Source organism: Centroberyx gerrardi, chromosome 16 (genome assembly GCF_048128805.1).
Source record: "Centroberyx gerrardi isolate f3 chromosome 16, fCenGer3.hap1.cur.20231027, whole genome shotgun sequence".
Lineage (NCBI taxonomy): Eukaryota > Metazoa > Chordata > Actinopteri > Beryciformes > Berycidae > Centroberyx > Centroberyx gerrardi.
In genome coordinates, this window is record NC_136012.1 from 9,436,413 (window position 1) to 9,457,042 (window position 20,630).

Here is a 20,630-nt window from a genome sequence, read left to right on the forward strand (position 1 = left end):
GCCCATATTTTTGTCAGAGTAGATGTATTAAGATACATGCATCTATTACACTGTTAAAGGGATAGACAGAGAGAGAGAGAGAGAGGAGAGCAACAGAGAGAGAGAGAGAGAGAGAAGGAGAGCAACAGAGAGAGAGAGAGAGAGAAGGAGAGCAACAGAGAGAGAAAGAGAGAGAGACGGGGGGGGGAGAGAGAGTGAGAGAGAGACAGAGAGGAAGTTTCTCTCTTCCTCTCCCATCACTTGAGGATCTAACACTTCACTTCTTCAGAGAGCCAAACCGAGCGATCCATGTGGAGGGACATTTAAAAGGTATTTAAAGTTCAGTTTAAATAATTCAACACATTTATCGATGCTGTACTCTCTTCTGGGTGCGGTTATGCTCATGGTTAGAGGAGGGGAAGTGGACTTGCTTTACACTTCTGCTAAAACACTGAACCAGCAAATCTTAGAAGGCCGGCTTGAATTACGAACTGCATCTACTGCGGAACATTTCTCATTCAGCATCAAGATACTACATACTACTACTACTACTACTACTACTGCTACTACTACTACGAGAAAACCTTCAATATATTACGGTCAGAGATGCATTTTTAAGCCGAGTTGAGGTAGTGAACATGTATGAACCAGCTGTATGTGGGAGGCATTGTAAAGTGACAAATCTCTGACGCACCGCCACATTAACATGACGATGGAGGGAGCGGGGTACACAGTCACATGTTGAATGATGAGAAATTTCCCCTTTTTCTCCTCTTCTCTTTCAGGAAGATGTCGAACCCGTCCTGTCCGGCCCAGAAGAGCCTCAGTGAGGAGGACAGCTCTGGCTCGGAGGCGGGGTCAGAGGTCAGTGTCGAACCTGCGCCCACTGAGACGGATCGCTTTGGCTTCATTCTGACCAATGGATCCACAGCTGGGTGAGTAGATCCATGTTTGTGCTTGACACATTGAGGCGTTTTTACTCAGCAGTTAAAGTGGTAGACAGACAGATGGACGCTGAGGTGAAAGCTGAGATTATTCTAGGCAGACAAGACCTTAAAAAGACCAAGGTGTTTTAAAAATACAAACACAAAGCATCTAAGTCTTTTATTTATCTGCAGATGAAGCAGTGTAAAATCAGGATATGACCAGTCAAACAAAAATGAGCAACAGTTACCTTCCACCTTCACACTCTCCCTATTGATAACATCCTGGCCTGTTGCCATGGAGACATGAGCACCGCCATCGTGTGGTTTTCCTGTTTCCTGTCTTGTTTTGGGGTGCTGCTTTCTCTCTACGATGACAACACATAAAAGTGCATGCAGCAACTCCGCGCACTGACTCCACTTAAATGACTACAGGCAATGGGTCAGAGACTAAGAAACACTCTAATTTCTTATTAAGTATACAATTTTTGTGGTTGAAATATGTATCTGCATTCATCAGTTTGTTTTGTCCTCTAAAGATGTGCCACATTTTTTATGTTTTGACAAAGTGTGCCACTACTTCATTAAAATTCAGTGTATTTGTAAGCAAAGAAGCTCATATTTGATTTTTACTATGTTTGAAATACTTACCTGGTATTTTGTGCGCCGTTGTGTGTCAGGAGTGTGGGTCCGCCCCCTGAAGTGGTCAGGCAGAGGGAGGCCAAGTGGATCAACATCATCAGCCAATGGGATCGTGTCTTGCTGAAGAAGACCAACAAGGTAAATCGCCTAAAATCATTAAATGTGCCGTAAATCGACTGTCAAACTGAATGAACTCCAAGAAGAGTGATGAGCATTCATACTGATGGCAATAATAACATACAGTCACTTATCGGATAACACATCACATTTGTCTCCCTTACCCGTGTCCCTCAGGTCAAAGGTCAGTGTCAGAAGGGCATCCCAGCCTCGCTCAGAGCCAAGTGCTGGCCACTGCTGTGCGGAGCTACTGACAGGATGAAGCACAACGAAGACCTCTACCGGGTAAGACAGCTGAACAGACGAGATAAAACTAAAGGAAACAGAGGCAACCATGATAGCAGCAGTAATATATATGAAGTAATATGAATACAGATATTATTCAATTTATTTTATTAATATTACTATCTTTTTTTCTCTCTCTCTCTCTTGTAAAGCACTTTGAGCTGCATTTTATGATATGAAAGGTGCTATATAAATAAAGTTTATTATTATGATTATTATTATAATAGAAGAGCAGCTATCCAGTGATAAGCATGGAAAGAGCGCACAATTACATCAGTATGGGAGTTTTTCAAATTCTATTGTTTTTATGCCACTGCTGACATTTGATAGTATAAAAAGAGTGTCAGGAGGGATGACATTTAATAAATCAGTGATGTCAAGGCCTTGCTGTTACTATGGAGCTATAACGTCTGTCACAGTGACAGAGTTACAGTAGCTTCTCTCTCTGTGTGTCAGTCTCTGGACTCGCAGCCCGCTCTGCAGAGCTGGGTGGACGTGATAGAGAGAGACCTGGACCGACAGTTCCCCTTCCACGAGATGTTCCTCTCCAGGGACGGACACGGGTAGGAAACATCATCTTTCTACTTTTTTCCGGTTTTTTCTTCATGTCTTTCTATCACAGAATAAAAAAAAACATGTCAGTTATGAAGACTAAGTCACTGAACAACTCTCTAGTCAAAGGTCATTACTGTCTCTATAAACGTGTGATCTGTGTCAATTATTATTGTGGTTTGTGTGTGTGTGTGTGTGTGTGTGCAGGCAGCGTGGTTTGTTCCGGGTGCTGAAGGCCTACACCCAGTACCAGCCAGAGGAGGGTTACTGCCAGGCGCAGGGGCCCGTGGCCGCCGTGCTGCTCATGAACATGCCTGCTGAGGTACTGATCAATACCACAGTTTGGGGCGGCTCAGCCTGCTTTGAGGAGCTGCCAACACACCTAAAAGAAATTCAAAATGCTGTTTGAGAGGCTTTTCCACCCTGCCAAGAATAAAATTACAGAGGGAAACACTTATCAGTATATCAGCCCATTCACTGTTAATGCTATGGTTTCCTTCAGGATAAATAACACCAGAGGGACTGAGGTGATTTTATGTGTTGATATTATTTTCTACCTTTCAGTTCTTCTAGCTACAGTGGTCAGTGTCAGTAGGAAATCTCTTATCCCATATGCAATTAGCCTACTAATCTCCAGGTGCGATGTTGCTCTGTCTCTGCATGATGCACTTGTACCGCCTACAGCAAGCCAAGATGGCCTACTTATGCATGTTGTTTTTAGGCTTTTAAGACATTGCGTACTGATGTTCTGTATCCAATGTGAGGCCAAAGCTATTTTTACACCTTGTTTGGACAAGCAAGTTGTGGACTGTATTGACAATGGTCCAAAAATGACTATATGAGCCATGGTGGCATCCGATATTCACCTGATGTTTTACCTGTTTTACCCGTCGTCTCACCTCATGTGACCTCTGCCAGGAGGCTTTCTGGTGCCTGGTGCAGATCAGTGAACAGTACCTGCCTGGATACTACAGCCCTCTGCTGGTGAGAGCATGTTCCTGCACGTATAGACACACACTCCAATGTCTAACCTCTTCAGCTTGTCCTACACAGGAGAATAAAGAGTGTATGAGTGTATGAGTGTATGAGCATATCCCCAATGTTAGAGCTACACACAGCCTGCTATGAAGTCCTTTGCCAGGAGATACGTTTTTTCTAATTTTCTAAAATCCTAAGTCTGCTCTTAACCATGCATTAACATCTCTTTAGCAAACATCTAGAGATTAAAAAAGGCAGAAAACATGAACACAGTCTAGATATTTTTCCTCCTGGACTGTGTGAGCCTGCAGTGTTGTGTTGTGTTGTGTTGTGTAGGAGGGCGTCCTGTTCGATGCGGCCATGCTGACCTGGGTTTTGAAGCGGACGTGTCCGGCCGCCCACAGACACCTGCAGCGCCACGGGGTCGAGCCCCTTATGTTCGCCACCGACTGGCTGATGTGTCTGTTCACTCGCCACCTGCCCTTCAACACGCTGCTCCGAGTCTGGGACCTCTTCTTCTGCTACGGTACATCCTGCACATCGGATGAGAGTCATACAAATTGAGTCACAAACAAACAAACAAACAAACAAACAAACAAACAAACAATGATGACAGCAACCAAATATTTCCTAAATGTGAGGCAACAAAAGGGTAAATCTCATAAAGGTTGTCATTGAATCAGTATATTGTATAGTATAGTATAGTGTTTGGTTACACAGCAATCTAACTTTCCTAAATCTCACTCTCTTTAATATTCTAAGAGAATTCTGTTAGGTGTAAAATGTAAGGTAATGAATTTTAAGGCGAGGCACCACAAGTGAACAGGAAAAAAACAATTCCTTTCATCCTATCAGATTGAAATTTTATAAATTGAATATGGACATAAATACTTTTTGTGTTTTTTCGCCAATTGCTCCCTTCCGCCATTTCAATCCTTGCTGTGTAGAAGCAAGTCCTGCCTTGTGTACAGCAGCTCTTACCCCTCCCTCTGTCCCACCCCCACCACCCTCTGCTGTCCAGGGGTGCGGGTGCTGTTCCAGGTGGCGGTGGTGCTGGTGCGTCGGGTGCTGGGCCGGTCTGAGCAGAGACACGAGTGCCAGGGCCAGATGGAGACTCTGGAGAGGCTGAGGAGCGTCAGGGAGCAGGTGCAGCAGGAAGACGACACCTTCATAACAGAGGTAAGAATGAAAAATTTACCGGTGAAAGTGGTTTATAAGCTATCAGTTACTTCACACTGGACGAAGCTGAACTACAGCAAAGCTTCTCTCAAGAGAAAAATAGTTACATAGAAAAAGAAACTCAAACTGCTTAGTAAAAATGATCATATTTACATCTGCAATGTCATACAATAGTCTACTGACTGCAAAAAATACCACTTCACAAAAATCTTATTTTATTTGAAATAAAGAGCAAGGAATGTTCTCTGTTTAAAATGGCCACACTCTGACACGCAGCTGCCTGAAACTAGAGTTGGATGTAAACAAAAACCAAATAACCCAATGTGGGCTCATCACAGGAAGAGGTGCAAAGAGTCTTTTGTATGAAATCACTCATCACTAGTCATCACTCTTACATTTTCACACCTGTCTGTGAGACGCTACAGTCTGGGAATGTTAACACTGTTGTATGTAAACTTCAATTAAAGACATAAAAGGGTCTTTTCAACATGACTGACTTGATTTTTTGTGTTTTCTTTTTTTTTTTCAAAAATAGTTGGTAGTTGCAGTAGTTAACCACACCTTAAAATTACAAAAAGTAATAAATGACTAAAAACACACTATCCAAATTTGAATTTGGATAAGTTTAAAAGACCATATTAATACAGAAATTTGTGTAATGGTGAATTTGGAAAGAATTACCCTGCAGAATTACCTTTTTGTAGATCTAGCCTGTAACATACTAGGACATACTTGTGCTATTGTTGCTCTGTGCTGTTAAGTAGTTACATTTGTATATGTGTTGCTGTGTAAGTACTACACAAATTATAGTGTGCTGCACAATGTATAAAATTATTAAAATGACTGTATAAAATTGCCGTGACACTAGTATTTTCCCTTTTTTTCTCAGGTGTGTTCAGTGCAGCTGTCAGGAAAAGATCTGCAGAAACAGACAGAAAAGGAGTTACAGAAGTGGAGGAAAGACCGACCCTCATCCACCTTTGACCCCAGAGGTCGTTGCTATGGATACCGGATGGCGTGGGCAAGGGCTCGGAAGGAGGAGGAGGAACGGGACAGGACAGAGAGAGAGAAAGGGAACCTGTCCGTCCCTCTCGTTCGCTCGGCCTCCACTCTCTCCCTCTCTCCCTCCCTCCTCAGCAAGCGGTGGAGGAAAGGGGGGAAGGGCAACGCGGGCGAATGGGAAGGCGGCGGTCGAGTTGTGAGGCACCTTTCCATGGGAGCGAGGGAGAGGGGATGGGAAAGCTGGGCCGATTTGAATTTAAAGAAGGTGCAGTGCGTCGAAGAGGAAGAGGACAAAGCTTCAGAGGAACACAGAAAACAGAGCGAGCCAAAACTGGCAGGACAACTTGAGCAGAAAGAACTTGCCGACGAACCCGAAGAGCTGGCTGAAGAGCACAGCGTACCAACACAGCACCTAGAAGAGGGAGAAAAACAAGTACAACAGCAGATTGAACAAGCAGAACCAAGCAAGGATGAAAAAGAGGAAAGTGAACCCAGAGGGACAGAGGAAAGCCAACGTCCGGCCGAAGTGCCGGACGTTGGCCAGACAGAAAATTCAGCCGAAGAAGACAGAACTGAGGAGACAGAACCGACCCAAGATCCAGTCAACGCTCAGTTTGCTGGAAATGTTTCCCAGCACACTGAACACACCGCTCACCACAAGCAGGGAGAGGAGCTGGACTGTAACAGCCAATCACAAGGCCCGGAACAGCAGAGTCACAACACACAAGACACAGAGGATGAGATGGTACAACAGGTGGCAGAAACTGAGCATATGGTTGCCATGGAGGAAAAACAGACTGAGATAAAGACAGATGTTGACATTGATACGAACACAGATGTAGAGATGCAAGCAATTGTAGACATAAGTGAGGAGCTGATGACACAGGCTGACATGAAACCAGAGGAGGAGACAGAAATTGAAAATGTGCAACAGATTAAGATGGACACAGTCACAGAAATAAGGATGGAGAATGAGCTACAAACAAAGACGGAGACAAGTCTGGGCTCACAGATAGACACAGATGTGGAAGCACTAACTGTCAAAACCCCAGATCCTGCAATACAGACTAAGATGCAACAAGAGCCAGATGAAATCACACAGACAGACAGAGGCTCACAGGCAGATGCATCAGAGGTAAGAAACCAAGATACTGAGCAATTAGCAGAAATGGAAATGAAAGCAGAGTCCCACACCCAGACAGAGACAGAAACCGATGTACCTGCAGAGACACAGGAAAAGGTGGAGTTGAATACTGGAACACAGGAGGAGCCTGAGACTGAAGCACAAGCAGAGGCAGAACAAGATGTAGAATCGCTCATAGATGGATTGTCTCCCGAAGAGACAAAGGCAGAGGCAGAAACAGCGTCTTTAACTGAATGCATTCTGCAAAAAGAAGAAACTGACTTAGTAGTTCTCGCGGTTATGGAATCCATGACAACGTTGGTATGCGCAGAGACTGATTCGGAAATATCAGTTGCAGAATCAACAATGGAATCAGATAAAGCACTTGCTGAATGTTCAGAGGAAGAGTGTGAGATAGTAGCAGTTGAACCTACAGAGACAAAGGAAGAAATAGTTTTAGCTGCACACACACAGGCAGAGGCAGACAAAGACACAAGTATCTGTGACCAAACACAAGAAGAGGAAACACCGACAGAAACTCAGACACACCCAGAGACCACAGAGGCCGTAACACCTCCGGAGAAGACTGAGACTTCAACACAGCTGGACTCCACCGCTGAGCCTGATGGGAAAACAAGTTCATTACAAACTGTTACCCCAGGGCAGCCTGCACCTGAACCACCAAAGAGTCAGATCGCCATCGGTCCTGTGGAGGAGGAAGAAAGGAAGGAAAGTGTTAAAGAAAAAGTGGAGGGAGCAGAGGATGTCTGCATGTCTTCCCCTAGCCAAAGTGTTTTACCCAGCATTCCTCAACCTGTGCATGAAGATGAGTGTTGCACAACGGACACTCCACATACTGCCAGCAGCCCACAGCTCCATAACAAAGATGATTCTCACCTTCCAGCAGTCCAGGTTGAGCTGACACAAGCCGCCGGGCATCGCATCAGCATATCCTCCGGCGATTTCCGCCTCCGCAAGTCATCCAGCTCCCATGGGTCCAGGTTAGCTCGCAGGCTCTCCGAGGATCTCTTCACAGCCCCTCAGCTACCGGCCCAATTGTCATCCATCCCCGCTCACCCAGACCAAACTGAACACACTGTGTCGCCATCTAATCCTGGGGCGACGAACTCCACCCAAACTGGCCTTGACACGACTCAATCCGGAGCAAGTAACCAGGAAGAAACCGTGTCACTGTCCAAAGAAGTGACTGGCGGCACCGAGGGGACGGCGGCACTGCAGAGCGCGGCGAAGCAGGAGCAGAGGCCGCCGCCCGACACCTCGAAGCGCTTCGGTCTCTTCCGCAGACTGAGAGGAGAGCAGCCTAAAAAGGGGACGCCCAAAATGCAGGTCCCCAAAATCCTGATTCAGGACTTCAGCGACGGAGTAGGGATGGCGAGCCCGATCGAGGAAGAGGGGGAGGAGAAACTGAGCTCCAGGGAGAGGAGGAGGAGACGGAGGGAGCGGGAGAGGAGGGAGAAAGAGGAGGAGAAGCAGAGAAGGAAGAGAGAGAAGGAGCTGGAGAAAGAGAGGGAGCGGGAGAGGAGGAAGCCGCAGACGAAGGGGAAACGAGACAAGGGCAGCGCTGACGGCGTTCCCCCTGGAAACAGCGACGGCTCACAGACACTCAGATACTCTGCTCCTTACGCTGAATCTTACTTCTAACAGACAAATCTTGGTTACTTGAACTTTTTGGGATGTAAATAAAACAGTTCTATTTTCAGACTTTCAAAAAATATATTTGTTTTATTTTTGGAGCGGGGGCTTGTGCACTGCAAGTTGATCACACACTGAATAGGCTCTGAGCCAAAAACAAACAGCAAGTGCTTCTAGTCCAATTTCTCATAATCCCAGAATTCCAAGTCCACCACATAATCATTATAGTCCAATAATAAAATACTGTTCCATACTGTATGCCATACCTTGCATATTTTGCCCAAGTAAAAAAATGCTTCACAACAAAACACTTGAAAATAAATGCAGAGCAAGGGATTCAAGGTGTCCATTTCTGTAGTTGTAAGTGCTCCACAGGCCACGGTGTGAAAGTAATACACACACACTCTTTTCAGTTCACTCCATTTCTCTCCTCTTGTCCATCACTCCATCGTCATGGCGACTCCGCTTCGTCCTCACTGTCGCTGGCGAGCACTTCCTGACCCGTCACCGTCTGATTGCTCATCTGAGATGTGGGAAACACCAATCCGAACAACAAGGAACGGAACTGTGAGAGAACGCAAAGAAGGAAAGAAACAAACAGAGACGCATAAAAAAATTAGAAGAAAATATTTTCAGTTAAATGTAAAACAAATAGACACAAAAGTAGACACACAAGTAGGTTCTGCAAGTAACATCCAGACAATACACAAATTTAATACACACACACCCTGAGTAAGATGCTAGTCCTGTTAGACTGAAAACCAAGCCGTACCTTTTTATTCAGTGGTTTTCCTGTATCGCCCGTCTCCTCTTCCTCCTCCTCTTCCTCCTCTTCACTGTGTGTCCGACTCCTGTGATTGGCTACGGCGGGCTGGTTTAAATACGCATGATTAGCCAAGGGGGGCGTGGGCGGATTCGCAGCCGAGGGGCCCGGCGCAACGCTGGTATCCATGGCGATGAGGTAGGAGTCTATGTCGTCGTTCATGAAGTCATCAGGAGGGGGCGGCGGTGTGCATGCTCTGAGGGGCGGAGGAGAGTGTCGGGAGTGTGAGTAAGAGAGAAAAATGAAATTAATTAGAAGGAAAAATGTTAAAAATGTCTCCCTGATTTGTCCCTCCCCCTGGCCCCACCTCAAAAATCTGAGGAATGCACTTTGAGGTTCGGAAAGGAAAGTAAAAACTGTCATACTTTCTATCAAAGCACTCACCCACTGATACATTCAGAATACAGCTTGAATGCAGGAGACCAATTTGCCCTAGCAAACATTTACAAAATAAATACAACAGTAGACAGGTGCCCCAAAAATGATGCAGTCACCTTCACTGCCCATCGGTAAAAACTATGTCACCTTGTTTTGATCTGTAATTGTACGGTCCCTATTGGGCCAATCAGTGTAATACTGAAAATGGCACAATGCATCAGTGAGATGTATCATTTACTCAAGTTTTGCCAAAATCTGCTTAACGGTGTCTGAATTATCCCTTGTAATGGAACAAACAATGGAACAAACCAAAGGAGACCGATTCATAGTGAGAAACGCATTGAAAGTTATGTTTCTGGGTGTCTGACAACTGTTTACACAGGCAAGTAAAAGCCCACAACATAAAAAGACAGTATGCTAAACCATTTCACTAATTTAATCTTGATTTTAATCTGGTATGAGGACTAGTTACCGTTTGGTGTTGTTTTTCCGGAGGCTGGGATCATCAGAAAGCGTGGCCAGCACAAAGTTCACCTCCAGCACATTGTCTGTTACTGACAGCACCACAGGACTGACACACACACACACACACAAAATGTATACATCATTACACAGTGTTGACACTACTGATCGACAAATATCATCTGTGTGTGAGCATCCTTACCTGCCTGGCTCATCAAAGTATATAGAGATAGGAAGACCGGTAGACTCTGCAAACACCAACAAACCCTAGAGGGAAGACGGCAGTAAATCAATTAGCAGTCCTCCTCCATGAGCAAACCAATGCAATGTAATTAAGAAATCTTTCAACCACAGCAAACAGAGTATTAGCTGCCTCCACCCAATGAATCTTTCCGTGCATTCAAAGGACTTCTCTCCCTCTCTGGCCCATTTCCCAACTCCCTCTCTCCTTCCTAATCCCTCTGTTCTTCTTAGTCTCTCGCCCCTCCCTCCCTCTGTCGATCCTTGCCTCCCCTGTCTCACCCGTAGCTCCTTCAGACAGAAGGTGATGCTGTTTTGAGCTCGGACGGCAAAGTGGTCAAACTCATCAGAGGCCAGACACAGCTCAGTCAGCATGGCTTTGGACTGCTCTGAGAGGGAGAGAGGCGGGGAGAGAGAGAGAAAGAGGGACAGAGACAAAGAAAGAAAAAGAAAATAGGATGGAGGTAAAGAGTGAAGGGAGCAAGAAAGCAGAGACAGAGGAAGGTAAAGTACAGAGATTATAGTTTTGATTTTTTCCTATGAAAAATGATTGACACAGGTAGCTTTTAATCACTGTGGCTGCGGTAAGAACAGTACCAAACACATGATGATGGTTTCCCTTATTAAAGTTCATACATTTTATGAATTTCAATAAGTAATTTGTCTGTTTGCAAATGTTGATATGGATAGCAGTGAAAAAGCTTTAATGCTGGCAGTAACAGCAGACTCCCAGAACAACCATTGTTGGAGGTTGATTGCTTGTCAAATCCTACAGAGGTGAAAATTTGCTACCGGAGTAAAAAAAATGCTTCATGTGTGAAAAAAAGAAAGGAAAAGCTATTCACCTGCTTCTTCCTCCACATGGTTCCTGAACCAGACTCGTTCATCGCTCACAGACACAGTCACTTCTTCCAGAGATGGAGGGAAGTGCAGCACTGTGTCCACCAGCAGCCTGGGGAGAACGAGGGAAAGCAAGATACCAGATTTTTTTTTTTTTTGATGATATATCGAGCCGATATTGGCCTTCTATCAAATACTGGATATCAGCCAGTCAGTGCCTCCACTGCTGATATGATGGAGGTTCCTCCCTGGCTACAGCTATATAAAATAGTATGTAAAACCTGCATTTAACAGACCAATAATGTATTTTGCATTTTTTTCTTATTTTTCATTTAAATATATAGTTAATGTATCCCAGTTTCCCCTACCATTGAATAAGTGGGTCACCCTGGCTTAATGAGCTGCTAACCCTAAAAAAAAGTCAATGTTTCAAAGCAGAGTTTAGAGTCACATGACCACATCACCTGGTAGTTGATTACATTCACTTGGTGTCCCAGGTGTGATTCAGCCCCTGATTACACCAGGTGGATGTAATTAACTAATAGATCGAGTAGAAAACCAGCAGGACTCTGACTCCTGAGGACCAGGATTGAGAACCGCTGGTGTAAATGGTGTTTCAGAGGCTTTTCCACCCTGATGAGAATATAATTCTGGATGAAACAGTGAACACTGATATTGAATATCAGCACAAAATATCAGCTATTGACATCAGCCTTCAAAAACCCATACTGGTTCAACCCTAATTATGAGTACAGTCAAGGAAAATGGGAATAGGAAAACACAGGAATAACAGATGCGAGTATGACAGGGAGAGAGTCAAAGAAAGAGAGAGAGAGAGACTGCGCTGCGTTTGTTGCTTATGACAGAAAGTAGACAGACTTCACAGACCTGGGCTGGGCTCGCAGTGCGTTGGCACAGCTGTCCTTATCAAACACCGCCTGTAAGCTCTCACTGTCCTGGAAAGACAGGTTATGTGTCTTCAGCAGGCCTGCAGAAGACACACACACACACATATGCAACCACACAGATATGCACAAGGGCTGTTAGAGAAATGTGATGCAGTGAATAAAAAAGGATGTGCCAATTTCATAGTATCAGTGGTGTGTAACTCTTTCAATAAAACTATCCATTGAAACCATAATGAGCCAAGTGGAAAGTCCATACCATATTTACAGTGCAGGGTGAAGGTGAGGCGGTTCTTCTGTCCATCCAGCTCTATGTGACATTTCTCTACTGTCTTCTCCAGAGAGGCCAGGGACCTGAACACTGCCTGCACACTCTGACTCACACAGGGAGGGAGAGATGAAAAAACATATGAGAAAAGCACTATGTGAGAGGTAGAAAAGATATAAACTGATAAAGGAACCCCTGCTCCTCACACCTTAATTGCCATCTTGCAGCGAAAGGCATGCCCACCGGGAATGGTGTACCTGCAGAAGAATGAGGGGAGTTTGTTATGAGGGTCATGGAAATGACACAGAAAAATGTAATGCTCACCTACTCACACACTCATATTGTGTACATAAGCGAGCACACACGCTGTACCTGCTGAAGAAGAGAGGTGCGAAGAGGAAGCACGCATACGCCGATCGAGAGGAGTTCACAGACCTCAGGGCCAGCTGCAAGACACAACACAGACTGATGCAAAAAACAACAACAACATGCCTCCTGTTCATTGATGCAATGGTTGCACCAGTAGAAAATAAGACAACATGCATAAATTGTGAGTATTGATCACAGTATCACAGCAGCTCACCCCATCTTCCTGAGGTTCCAGGTACAGCTCATCACCTATCCTGGACAGGGAGTGGATGGCTTTGGCCAGCACTGGACGGTACACACACACACACACACTTATCATCTGATTCATCACCTGCACTAATGTTGTAACGACTTTCAGGATTGAGTAAGCAAAAAATGTTAACGTTACCTTTCACATTTCCACCAGTCACAACGCAGTCCATTTTCGCCCCTTTTAGCGTTTTTGACAACTACTAATTTCGTTAGCTAACTACAGCTAAAAGTTAGCCGAAGCTAGCTGCTCCTACTACAGTTGGACCGGAGCAGTTGTAGCAGTTTAAGCACCAAGCTGAGATCCTTAAAGCACCGTAAACATGCTGTTACAGTGTTATTTTTTTTAAAGTTTTAAGTTCCTTACACTCTGGACCTCCATACAATCAAAAACGTCACTGCTTTCTACAGGACACCCGAGTTGTTTACGCCGCCATAACGCGCTTCCGCATTTTCGACAAATCAGAGACACAGCAAGCCTGACGGGCGTGTTCTTGATTGTGCGCGTGCGTACTCATTCGCAAAACTTTGCTGTCTGCAAAGAGCGGGGTGCAGATTGAGATAATTCGGTTTTATAATAATTTACTTCCATGGTTTTATATAGTGTCATATGAAAACATTTGGTATAGTAGTCATGCTGTAGCTATTGTTAAAAGTTATTTGGAGCATCATAATCTATTTCTACCACACAAGTGAAGGCCTGTTTACATTTTTAGTAAAAAAAAAAAAAAAAGACAAAAGAATTCTCAGCCTTGCTACAAAAGAAGCTGAGCAGCCCATGGGAGGCGATTTCATTTACTTCAGCGTTAAACCACAGACATATAAATAGCAAATGTGCCCACCAAAACGCCCTGTGACCACATCTGACCACAGCAGGGCCACAGTGGAGAGAAGGAGGGTGTGTGTGCCCATGTGTGACTGAGGAGAGAAATAGGAAGGAAGGGAGGGCAGTACAAAGAGATAGTAGAGTGAGAGAGAGATAGAGAAAGAAACACTGTCAATGCACAGTTATCTAGCCTCACTGGTCTTTCCCGTTGGTCCGCTTTAGTGTGTCTGTAAGGTCTGAGGAACGCTGCTGTACTGTCTCTCCTCCCATCATTGATGATATAAATGACTCTTGCTGAAGAGGTGTGACTGACCAACCTTTGCACACAGAAACTCCAGACATCTGGTGAGACGCAGAGAGAGAGTTTGACAGAACGTGAGAAGGCAATGGGCTGAGCAGAGGAAAAGTGTATCTGTTTTTAGCACGGCTGTGTTCTGGACACAATAGGAGAGAGAGAGAGAGTGTTGAAAGTTTTTCAAAGATCATGGAGGAGTGGAGGCAGTATGGCAGAGAAGAATCTGTGAGAAGAAGCAATATACACCGAGAAAAACAAGGAATTCCTAGCAGAGGAAGGTAAACATGAAGAGATGTGTATTTCTTAAGAATATTTGAAGCGAGCAGCTGAAATAGTGATCATGGAAAAAGACTGGAACGTGAAAAAAGAAGAAAACAACTTTAGCAAAACAGGATTGGTCACTTGGACAAAAGGGTGAGGTTAAACATTACAGACGACCCTCACACAGAAACAACTCCAGGTATCACAGCCTCAAGTGTCTGTGTCAGTGTGACTGTTTTCTCACTGCCGATGTGCTTTCGTGTGACTTTTGGATTTGAAACACAGTAGTTGGGTCCGTCCAAGTTCAATTCCTGGATGTCTCAGCTACGCAGCCCCACCACAGACACCCAGGCTCTTCTCCAGTCTATGCTGCAGAGACTGACGCTCCAGCCGGGCGCAGACGGCCAGGCGTGCCACCGCCCACCCGGCCCCACCGCCGCTTCTGCTCCCGACCGGGGTCAGAGCGGAGGGAGAGGGGCTCCCAGCCTCCAGACTGCTGGCAGAGTAAACAGCATCCCTGTGAATGGGTTTGGGGCGGTTCAGACTGATGACATCACCAGCAAGCCAAAGGTAGAGGGCAGAGGGGGGCTGGGTAATAACGGCAACCCTAGGAAGGTGCATGAGGTGAGGAGGTGGGATTCCAGGGAGGAGTTTGGGATCCTGGCATGGGACAGCGAGTTTGGTCGGCCTGCAGTCGGCCTCAAAGGACGACAACCAGGCTGTGAACTGGAAACGATGGCTTTCTCTTCTTCTCCGAGTCTCGTTTCCTCCCCCTCCCACAAAGACAACACTGACAGTGATAGGGGGGAGGACAGGGGGTCGGGACAGGCCGTGTCACTGGCAGTCACCCCGTCAGGAACGGGGCAGCTGCTTCCTGCGAAATCACCTAAGGACGCTAATGTCACCTCCTTTGAGCGGACCGAAGATGAGATACAAGGGGAAAAGGAGGGTGATGGCCGTTCTGCAATGGAAATTCCTGCTGAGGATTTTATAGCGAAGGATGCGGTCACAGATGGCCGAGATTTGCTTCCTGATTCTTCACCTTTGACCTCTGGAACCCCGGGACAGAGTCAGGACCACAACAGCTCTCCCGCCTCAGTCCAGGGCTTTACACCCAGAGTCTACACTTGGTCCTTGAAGCCCGCAGAGGCAAATCTGGGCACAGAAAGTGAGGAAAATAAAGTATTGCATCTGGGAAATGGAGGTGTGGGAGCTTTGGCGCAAAGTAAAGACATGGAGGCATGGACAGCCAACAGCACCTCAGACAGAAAACTGAAAAAGCGACTGTCTGAGGTTAAAACGCAGAGATGGACACAGAAGATCAAGGAGCGATGGAGGGAGAGGCATGGGAGTTTAGGGAAGAAGGGGAAAGAAGAGGGAGGGAGAGCAGAGATGAAGAATGAGAGGGAAAATGAAGTGAGTAGTGTTCTTTTATTCTATTTTACCTTGTATTTGTCAAGATGCAACTTCTTTTTTATTATGAGGAAGACTGAATCATGTATGTACTCAACAGTTTTCACCTCAAAAGCAGCCATCAGCAGCAGAAACTCTCATCAACACGTCAAATAAGGAGGGAGGGAGGACGCCCCATTCACTAGACAGGAGTGATAATATTGATACTCCTCCTATGCTCTCACACACAGAGGACGGCACTGCAGACGGTCACATCAGGTAATCTACTAGCAAATCATCCTAAAAAAAACATAAAACTACACTCAAACCAGCACCAGAGCAGCAGATTGGCCATATGAATAATCATGCACAGGTTCAGGTATGATACCAGTCAATGTGACTTGGGATAAGCAGCCTAAAGGTTCACACAGTCAGGTTTCGTTGATACGCCTTCAGCAAAATGAATGAGATATGTGAGGTATTTGTGAGATGTTTCCAACCATAGCTGTGATATCAGTTGGGGTGATATTGCTTCTCTCTCTCTCTCTCTCTCCCCCCCTCCCTCTCTCTCTCCCTCTCTCTCTCTGGACCGATGTGACAAACACGCCCCTGTCACTGACAGTAGCTGTCATCAGCTGTCTTTTTTCACTCTGCACCCTGGCACTCGTGCACAGTGATTGACACAATAATTTTGCAATATGGAAACATTCACATGGATATTTTTATGAGGCTTGTGAGATTTTCATAAGGCTCCTTTATAAGGATACAAGATCACATACACACACATAGTAAGAGAACATGAGAATCGGCCACAAAAGTTTATAGTTTCTGTTTTTGAGACAGAGGTAAATTATTAGGCGTTGTTTGCATTTAGAGAATCTTTTGTCTTGACAGATCTACCAGTGACTTTGAGTTTGGCCTGGGGTCGTTCAGCTTACTGGAGGAGATCCTCACAGGTCAAGAGTGGGCCAAGTTCCTAAACCCCACCCTATCAGGCATCTCAACCAATCAGGGAGCATCAGAACAACCAACAAGCCAACTAGAAACCACTCCGAACCCTCAACACCGAGACAGTGGCCAATCATCTGCGATCCCCAACAGCCAATGGAGCTTCAGAGGAAGTGAGTCACCCCAAGTTTCAGACTTCGGCATGGCACCAATATCTGTCAACATGGACATTTCAGAACCAAATCACATGCCAGGACAGGATGTTCAAGGTGAGGCCAGCCAATCAGAACCAATGGAACACGGTCATACCCAATCAGATATAGAGTCTCAGGAGAGCAGACCGGGACTGGAACATACAGCTCAAGAGGACTTTTCCCATATAAAGGTATATATAAGATATCACTTACAATGTACTAACAACCCGCCACCAATTTACCACTTTGAAAGGAAATTCCCTGATGAAAATGATATTCTCTCCAATCCCACTCTCTCCAACATCCATAAGCACTTTTCCTAAACTCTATCATTTTGTAACAAATGTCTCGTTCTTTTCATGCCAGTTTTGCATGTGGCCTCTTATAATTTTTCAGTTGAGAGTTGATCACCTTGTTATCTGTTTTTCCTCACAGCCTGCAGACATTCTGGACAACTCGGCCCTGAAGAGCAGAGTCCACTGCAACAGAAAGAGAGTGCATAATTCACAGGAGAAGAGAGGAGCGGAGGAGGGGGAGACGACAGACAGGAGAGAGGCAGAGAGAGGTCAGAAGAACAACCAGATACTTTAATCTTTCTATCCCGTGTCTACATTTCAGTTAAAATGTCAAGAGGTCGGTCAGTTGAAGCTGATATTTGGTTGGAAACACAATTCTCTCTCTTGTCTCTACAGATGAGTTCCTATCTTCACCAAGCACAGCGACCAGCCATGAGAGAACAGAGTTAAAGGATGATAATGCCACGATGCCTTTATATCCCCCCATGTCTCCTCCCCCTCTGTCTCCATCTTCTTCTACTCCTCGTATTCTTGCGCCCCGGAGTGTACTCAAACACTCCATATCTCAAGATTCACAGTCCTCCATATCAACAGAAACAGTGACAAAAAAGGTAAGATGAACTGTTCCTGTGACTGTATTTTGCCCTCTGTGTCACAGTGCCTCCTTGTGGTATGAAATACAAATATCATCTATGTTGCAGTTAGGATTGGTGGAACTGTTAAAGCGGGCACACACAGAATATATTAAAAGTTTTGTTCCAAAATGAGACATCTACTATGTGAATAAAGTGACATTTACTGTTACAAAATGTAGTAAAACTCATTATGTAAAAAACAGTTAAGGTGGTTTTAACCATTTTAAGAGATTTGTCTGCAAAGTATTTGAGGATGGAATCGTGTTTTTTGAAATATTGAGTGGTGAATTTTACATAGAAGACCATGTACAACATTTTGGGATGGAGGTGGATATAAATTTCAATCAACTGTTTCTTTCTTTGCCATTTTCCCTCCATCTTTCCTATTTCCCCGGGCTCAGAGGCGAGTGGAGGAAGGCCGCCGGGTTCGCTTCTCGGAGGCGGTGGTGACCATCGCGCCCATCGACCTGGATCCAGACGGCACGGACTCCGAGGAGGATTCTGGGACGGAGGAGGAGGACTCCGTGATAGAGGAGGAGGTCGGGATGGAGCAGGCGGCAGCACCGGCACCGGCACCGGCACTGCGGCCCGGTCTCCCTGCCTGGATACTGGCCCTGAGCAGGAGGAAGACAGGGAGGAAGCACAGGCAATGACCGGCAAACTGCAAAACATATCCATCTCAGACAGTCATTTGGAGAGTAGAGTCTCACAGTCTTGCTTTCCTTAAAACAAGTGGAAAAATCTGACAGTGAGGTGAGATAGTTTCACTTGATTCCAATGCATTTATATTTGTTTTAGCATTTTCTGAAAGAAGATCTTGAAATAAGGCTCCAGCAGTATCAAAATCAAGTATCAAAAAGTTGATTTGCATTGGAAACAAGTGAAACTATCTCACCCCATAGGCAGATGTTTTTTCTCTTGTTTTTAGAAAATAAGATTTTATGACTCAATACTAGATTGAATGCCATGTTAAGATGGGTATTTTTTGCAGTGCAGACAGACTGTTTCTCGGTTGGTTTTTCTCCCTGGATGCATGAACGTCACTGTGTGTCTCCCCGGCTCCGCGTCTCTCTCCAGGCCACCATTGTTTCGAATATTAATTCATTAAAATATCTGGATTTTGAACACAGAACCAAATCAAAGCAGCAAATACAAAGAGCTCCATAAGCATTTGATACGTGACACATTGTTTTGACTCTTAAGTTTTTGACCTTTATTCAAACAGCAACACCTTGCTTCACATTCATACAGTAACACACATCCACACCTGTACAGCTACAGTCTTCCACTGTGCCTGCAGCAATTGGGCATTTGTTTTGCTCATTGTTACTCATTGAAACTGCCCACCCAGATTTTCCCAGCTGGTCCAGAGGTTCAAACCGGCAACAAGCCCGACTCTCTAATCTCAAGGCTGCAGCCACCCGGATTTTCACCCTTATCAATTCAACATGTGAAGAATTTCTCTTCTTTTCTCAGCCCTGTTTGGTGTATTCAGGTGTCACTGTCCATGCTCTCCTGTCTCTGTCTCACATCCAGTGTCTGTGTCCAAGCTACTGCTGAAACAGTGTTGCTAATGTCCTTCCACCATCTTTTAGAGCTTTCCCCCGAGTTGCTGTCTCCTCCTCCTCCTGGTCCCTCCTGGAGTCACTTACTCGCTCTCCATATTCTCTGTCTCTTGGTAATGGCTCCCTGTCTGACCTTGGTTGCATCTGCTAGCCTCCTCTCTGGGAGCCCCTGAGGAGGGTTGGAGCCATAGCTGCGGCTGTCTATCAGTGGTTTCTGCTCCTCTTTGTGGAGTTGTTGTTCTCAGTCTTCTTCAGGTGATTAGCGTTTTTTGTTCTCAAACTCGTCATCATCACCAGCGCTCACATAAAGCGTCGCTTCATGAACAGGCGATTGGGAAAGTACATTCTGAGTTAAGTTCTGCTCAACACTCCTTTAGTCCACTTTACATGGTGTGCTGTGAAAACTGGACAAGATGATAAAAGAACCTCCCTCCAGCTACCTCATTATCCCATTCAAATTTATCACCTCTTCTGAGGAAGGCTCATCTTAAAAAAAGTGACATAACCTGCCATCGTTAGTTTTTTGCATTTTCACAATTGCAAAACTGCTTCCACCCCCCACCCCCCCCACACACACACATACACACACACACACACACACACACACACACATAAAGTCCTCAAATGCTGTTACAGTTTGAGTAGTTTGAGTTTTTTTTGGAGAAAGCATTTGTTCTTTCCAGCCACAGAAGAACCGGGCCAGAAGAGCACTCAGAGACAGAGTACTTAATGCCACTGTGTATCATATTCTGTCATTTCCATTAAATGTATAATATTGAGTTGTGTGATTAAATTAGTAGATCAAGCCTAACTGCTGTCAATTCCTCTGTGTCCGCACTTCAACAGCTCTCTGTTCTCATGAATCACCGTCAGAGCCATTAAGAGGCTCTTTAGGTGATCTGTTAGTCTATAGTAGGAAGGAAGGGGTATAGGGGAACTTCCGTGTGTGTGTGTGTGTGTGTGTGTGTGTGTGTGTGAGGGAGAGTGACAGAGACCAAGAAAGATGTAGGAGCTCGAGGATTACATAAATGTCATTTATTGAGATGGAGGTATAGGGGTAAAGCAAAGAGAGAATCAAGACAACGTTGTCATTTTTCTCCCTCTAAAGAGACAAACAATGGGGAATAACAGAAGAGAATTACACACTCGGTCATTATCTGCCTGTGATCCGAGTCCATTAGTCTATACAGTAACATCTCTTATGCCATCTCCCAGAAATGGACTAATAATGGCCCATTTGTAAACCACAAG

The 20,630-nt window shown here is 45.2% G+C and overlaps 3 protein-coding genes across 4 annotated transcripts; 2 read left to right on the forward strand and 1 right to left on the reverse strand.

Moving 5' to 3' along the window:
• Nucleotides 1–247: 247 nt before the first annotated feature.
• tbc1d10c (TBC1 domain family, member 10C) lies at nt 248–8,513 on the forward strand. 2 transcript variants are annotated; one of them, XM_078289055.1, is made up of 10 exons: nt 248–309; nt 765–914; nt 1,583–1,682; nt 1,839–1,946; nt 2,403–2,509; nt 2,706–2,820; nt 3,417–3,482; nt 3,813–4,002; nt 4,498–4,655; nt 5,545–8,513. In XM_078289055.1, the coding sequence occupies exons 2-10, from the start codon at nt 769–771 to the stop codon at nt 8,440–8,442; spliced, it is 3,888 nt and encodes a 1,295-aa protein (XP_078145181.1). In that variant the 5' UTR covers nt 248–309; nt 765–768; the 3' UTR covers nt 8,443–8,513. The 2 variants fall into 2 exon arrangements, with proteins under 2 accessions (XP_078145181.1, XP_071772879.2); XM_071916778.2 differs by lacking the exon at nt 248–309 and having other exon boundaries at nt 335–914.
• Nucleotides 8,504–13,461, reverse strand: rad9a (RAD9 checkpoint clamp component A). Its single transcript, XM_071917025.2, has 12 exons — nt 13,107–13,461; nt 12,933–13,003; nt 12,722–12,795; nt 12,558–12,606; nt 12,341–12,455; nt 12,065–12,164; nt 11,182–11,288; nt 10,619–10,725; nt 10,299–10,363; nt 10,107–10,205; nt 9,206–9,452; nt 8,504–8,998 (listed from the first exon to the last, which is right to left on the reverse strand). Exons 1-12 carry the CDS (start codon nt 13,138–13,140, stop codon nt 8,885–8,887), a joined length of 1,182 nt encoding a protein of 393 aa, XP_071773126.1. The 5' UTR covers nt 13,141–13,461; the 3' UTR covers nt 8,504–8,884.
• A 2,390-nt stretch (nt 13,462–15,851) lies between these two features.
• Nucleotides 15,852–19,977, forward strand: LOC139925536 (uncharacterized). The gene is made up of 5 exons (XM_071916961.2): nt 15,852–16,020; nt 16,636–17,074; nt 17,319–17,448; nt 17,576–17,790; nt 18,216–19,977. The coding sequence occupies exons 1-5, from the start codon at nt 15,977–15,979 to the stop codon at nt 18,465–18,467; spliced, it is 1,080 nt and encodes a 359-aa protein (XP_071773062.2). The 5' UTR covers nt 15,852–15,976; the 3' UTR covers nt 18,468–19,977.
• Nucleotides 19,978–20,630: the final 653 nt, after the last annotated feature.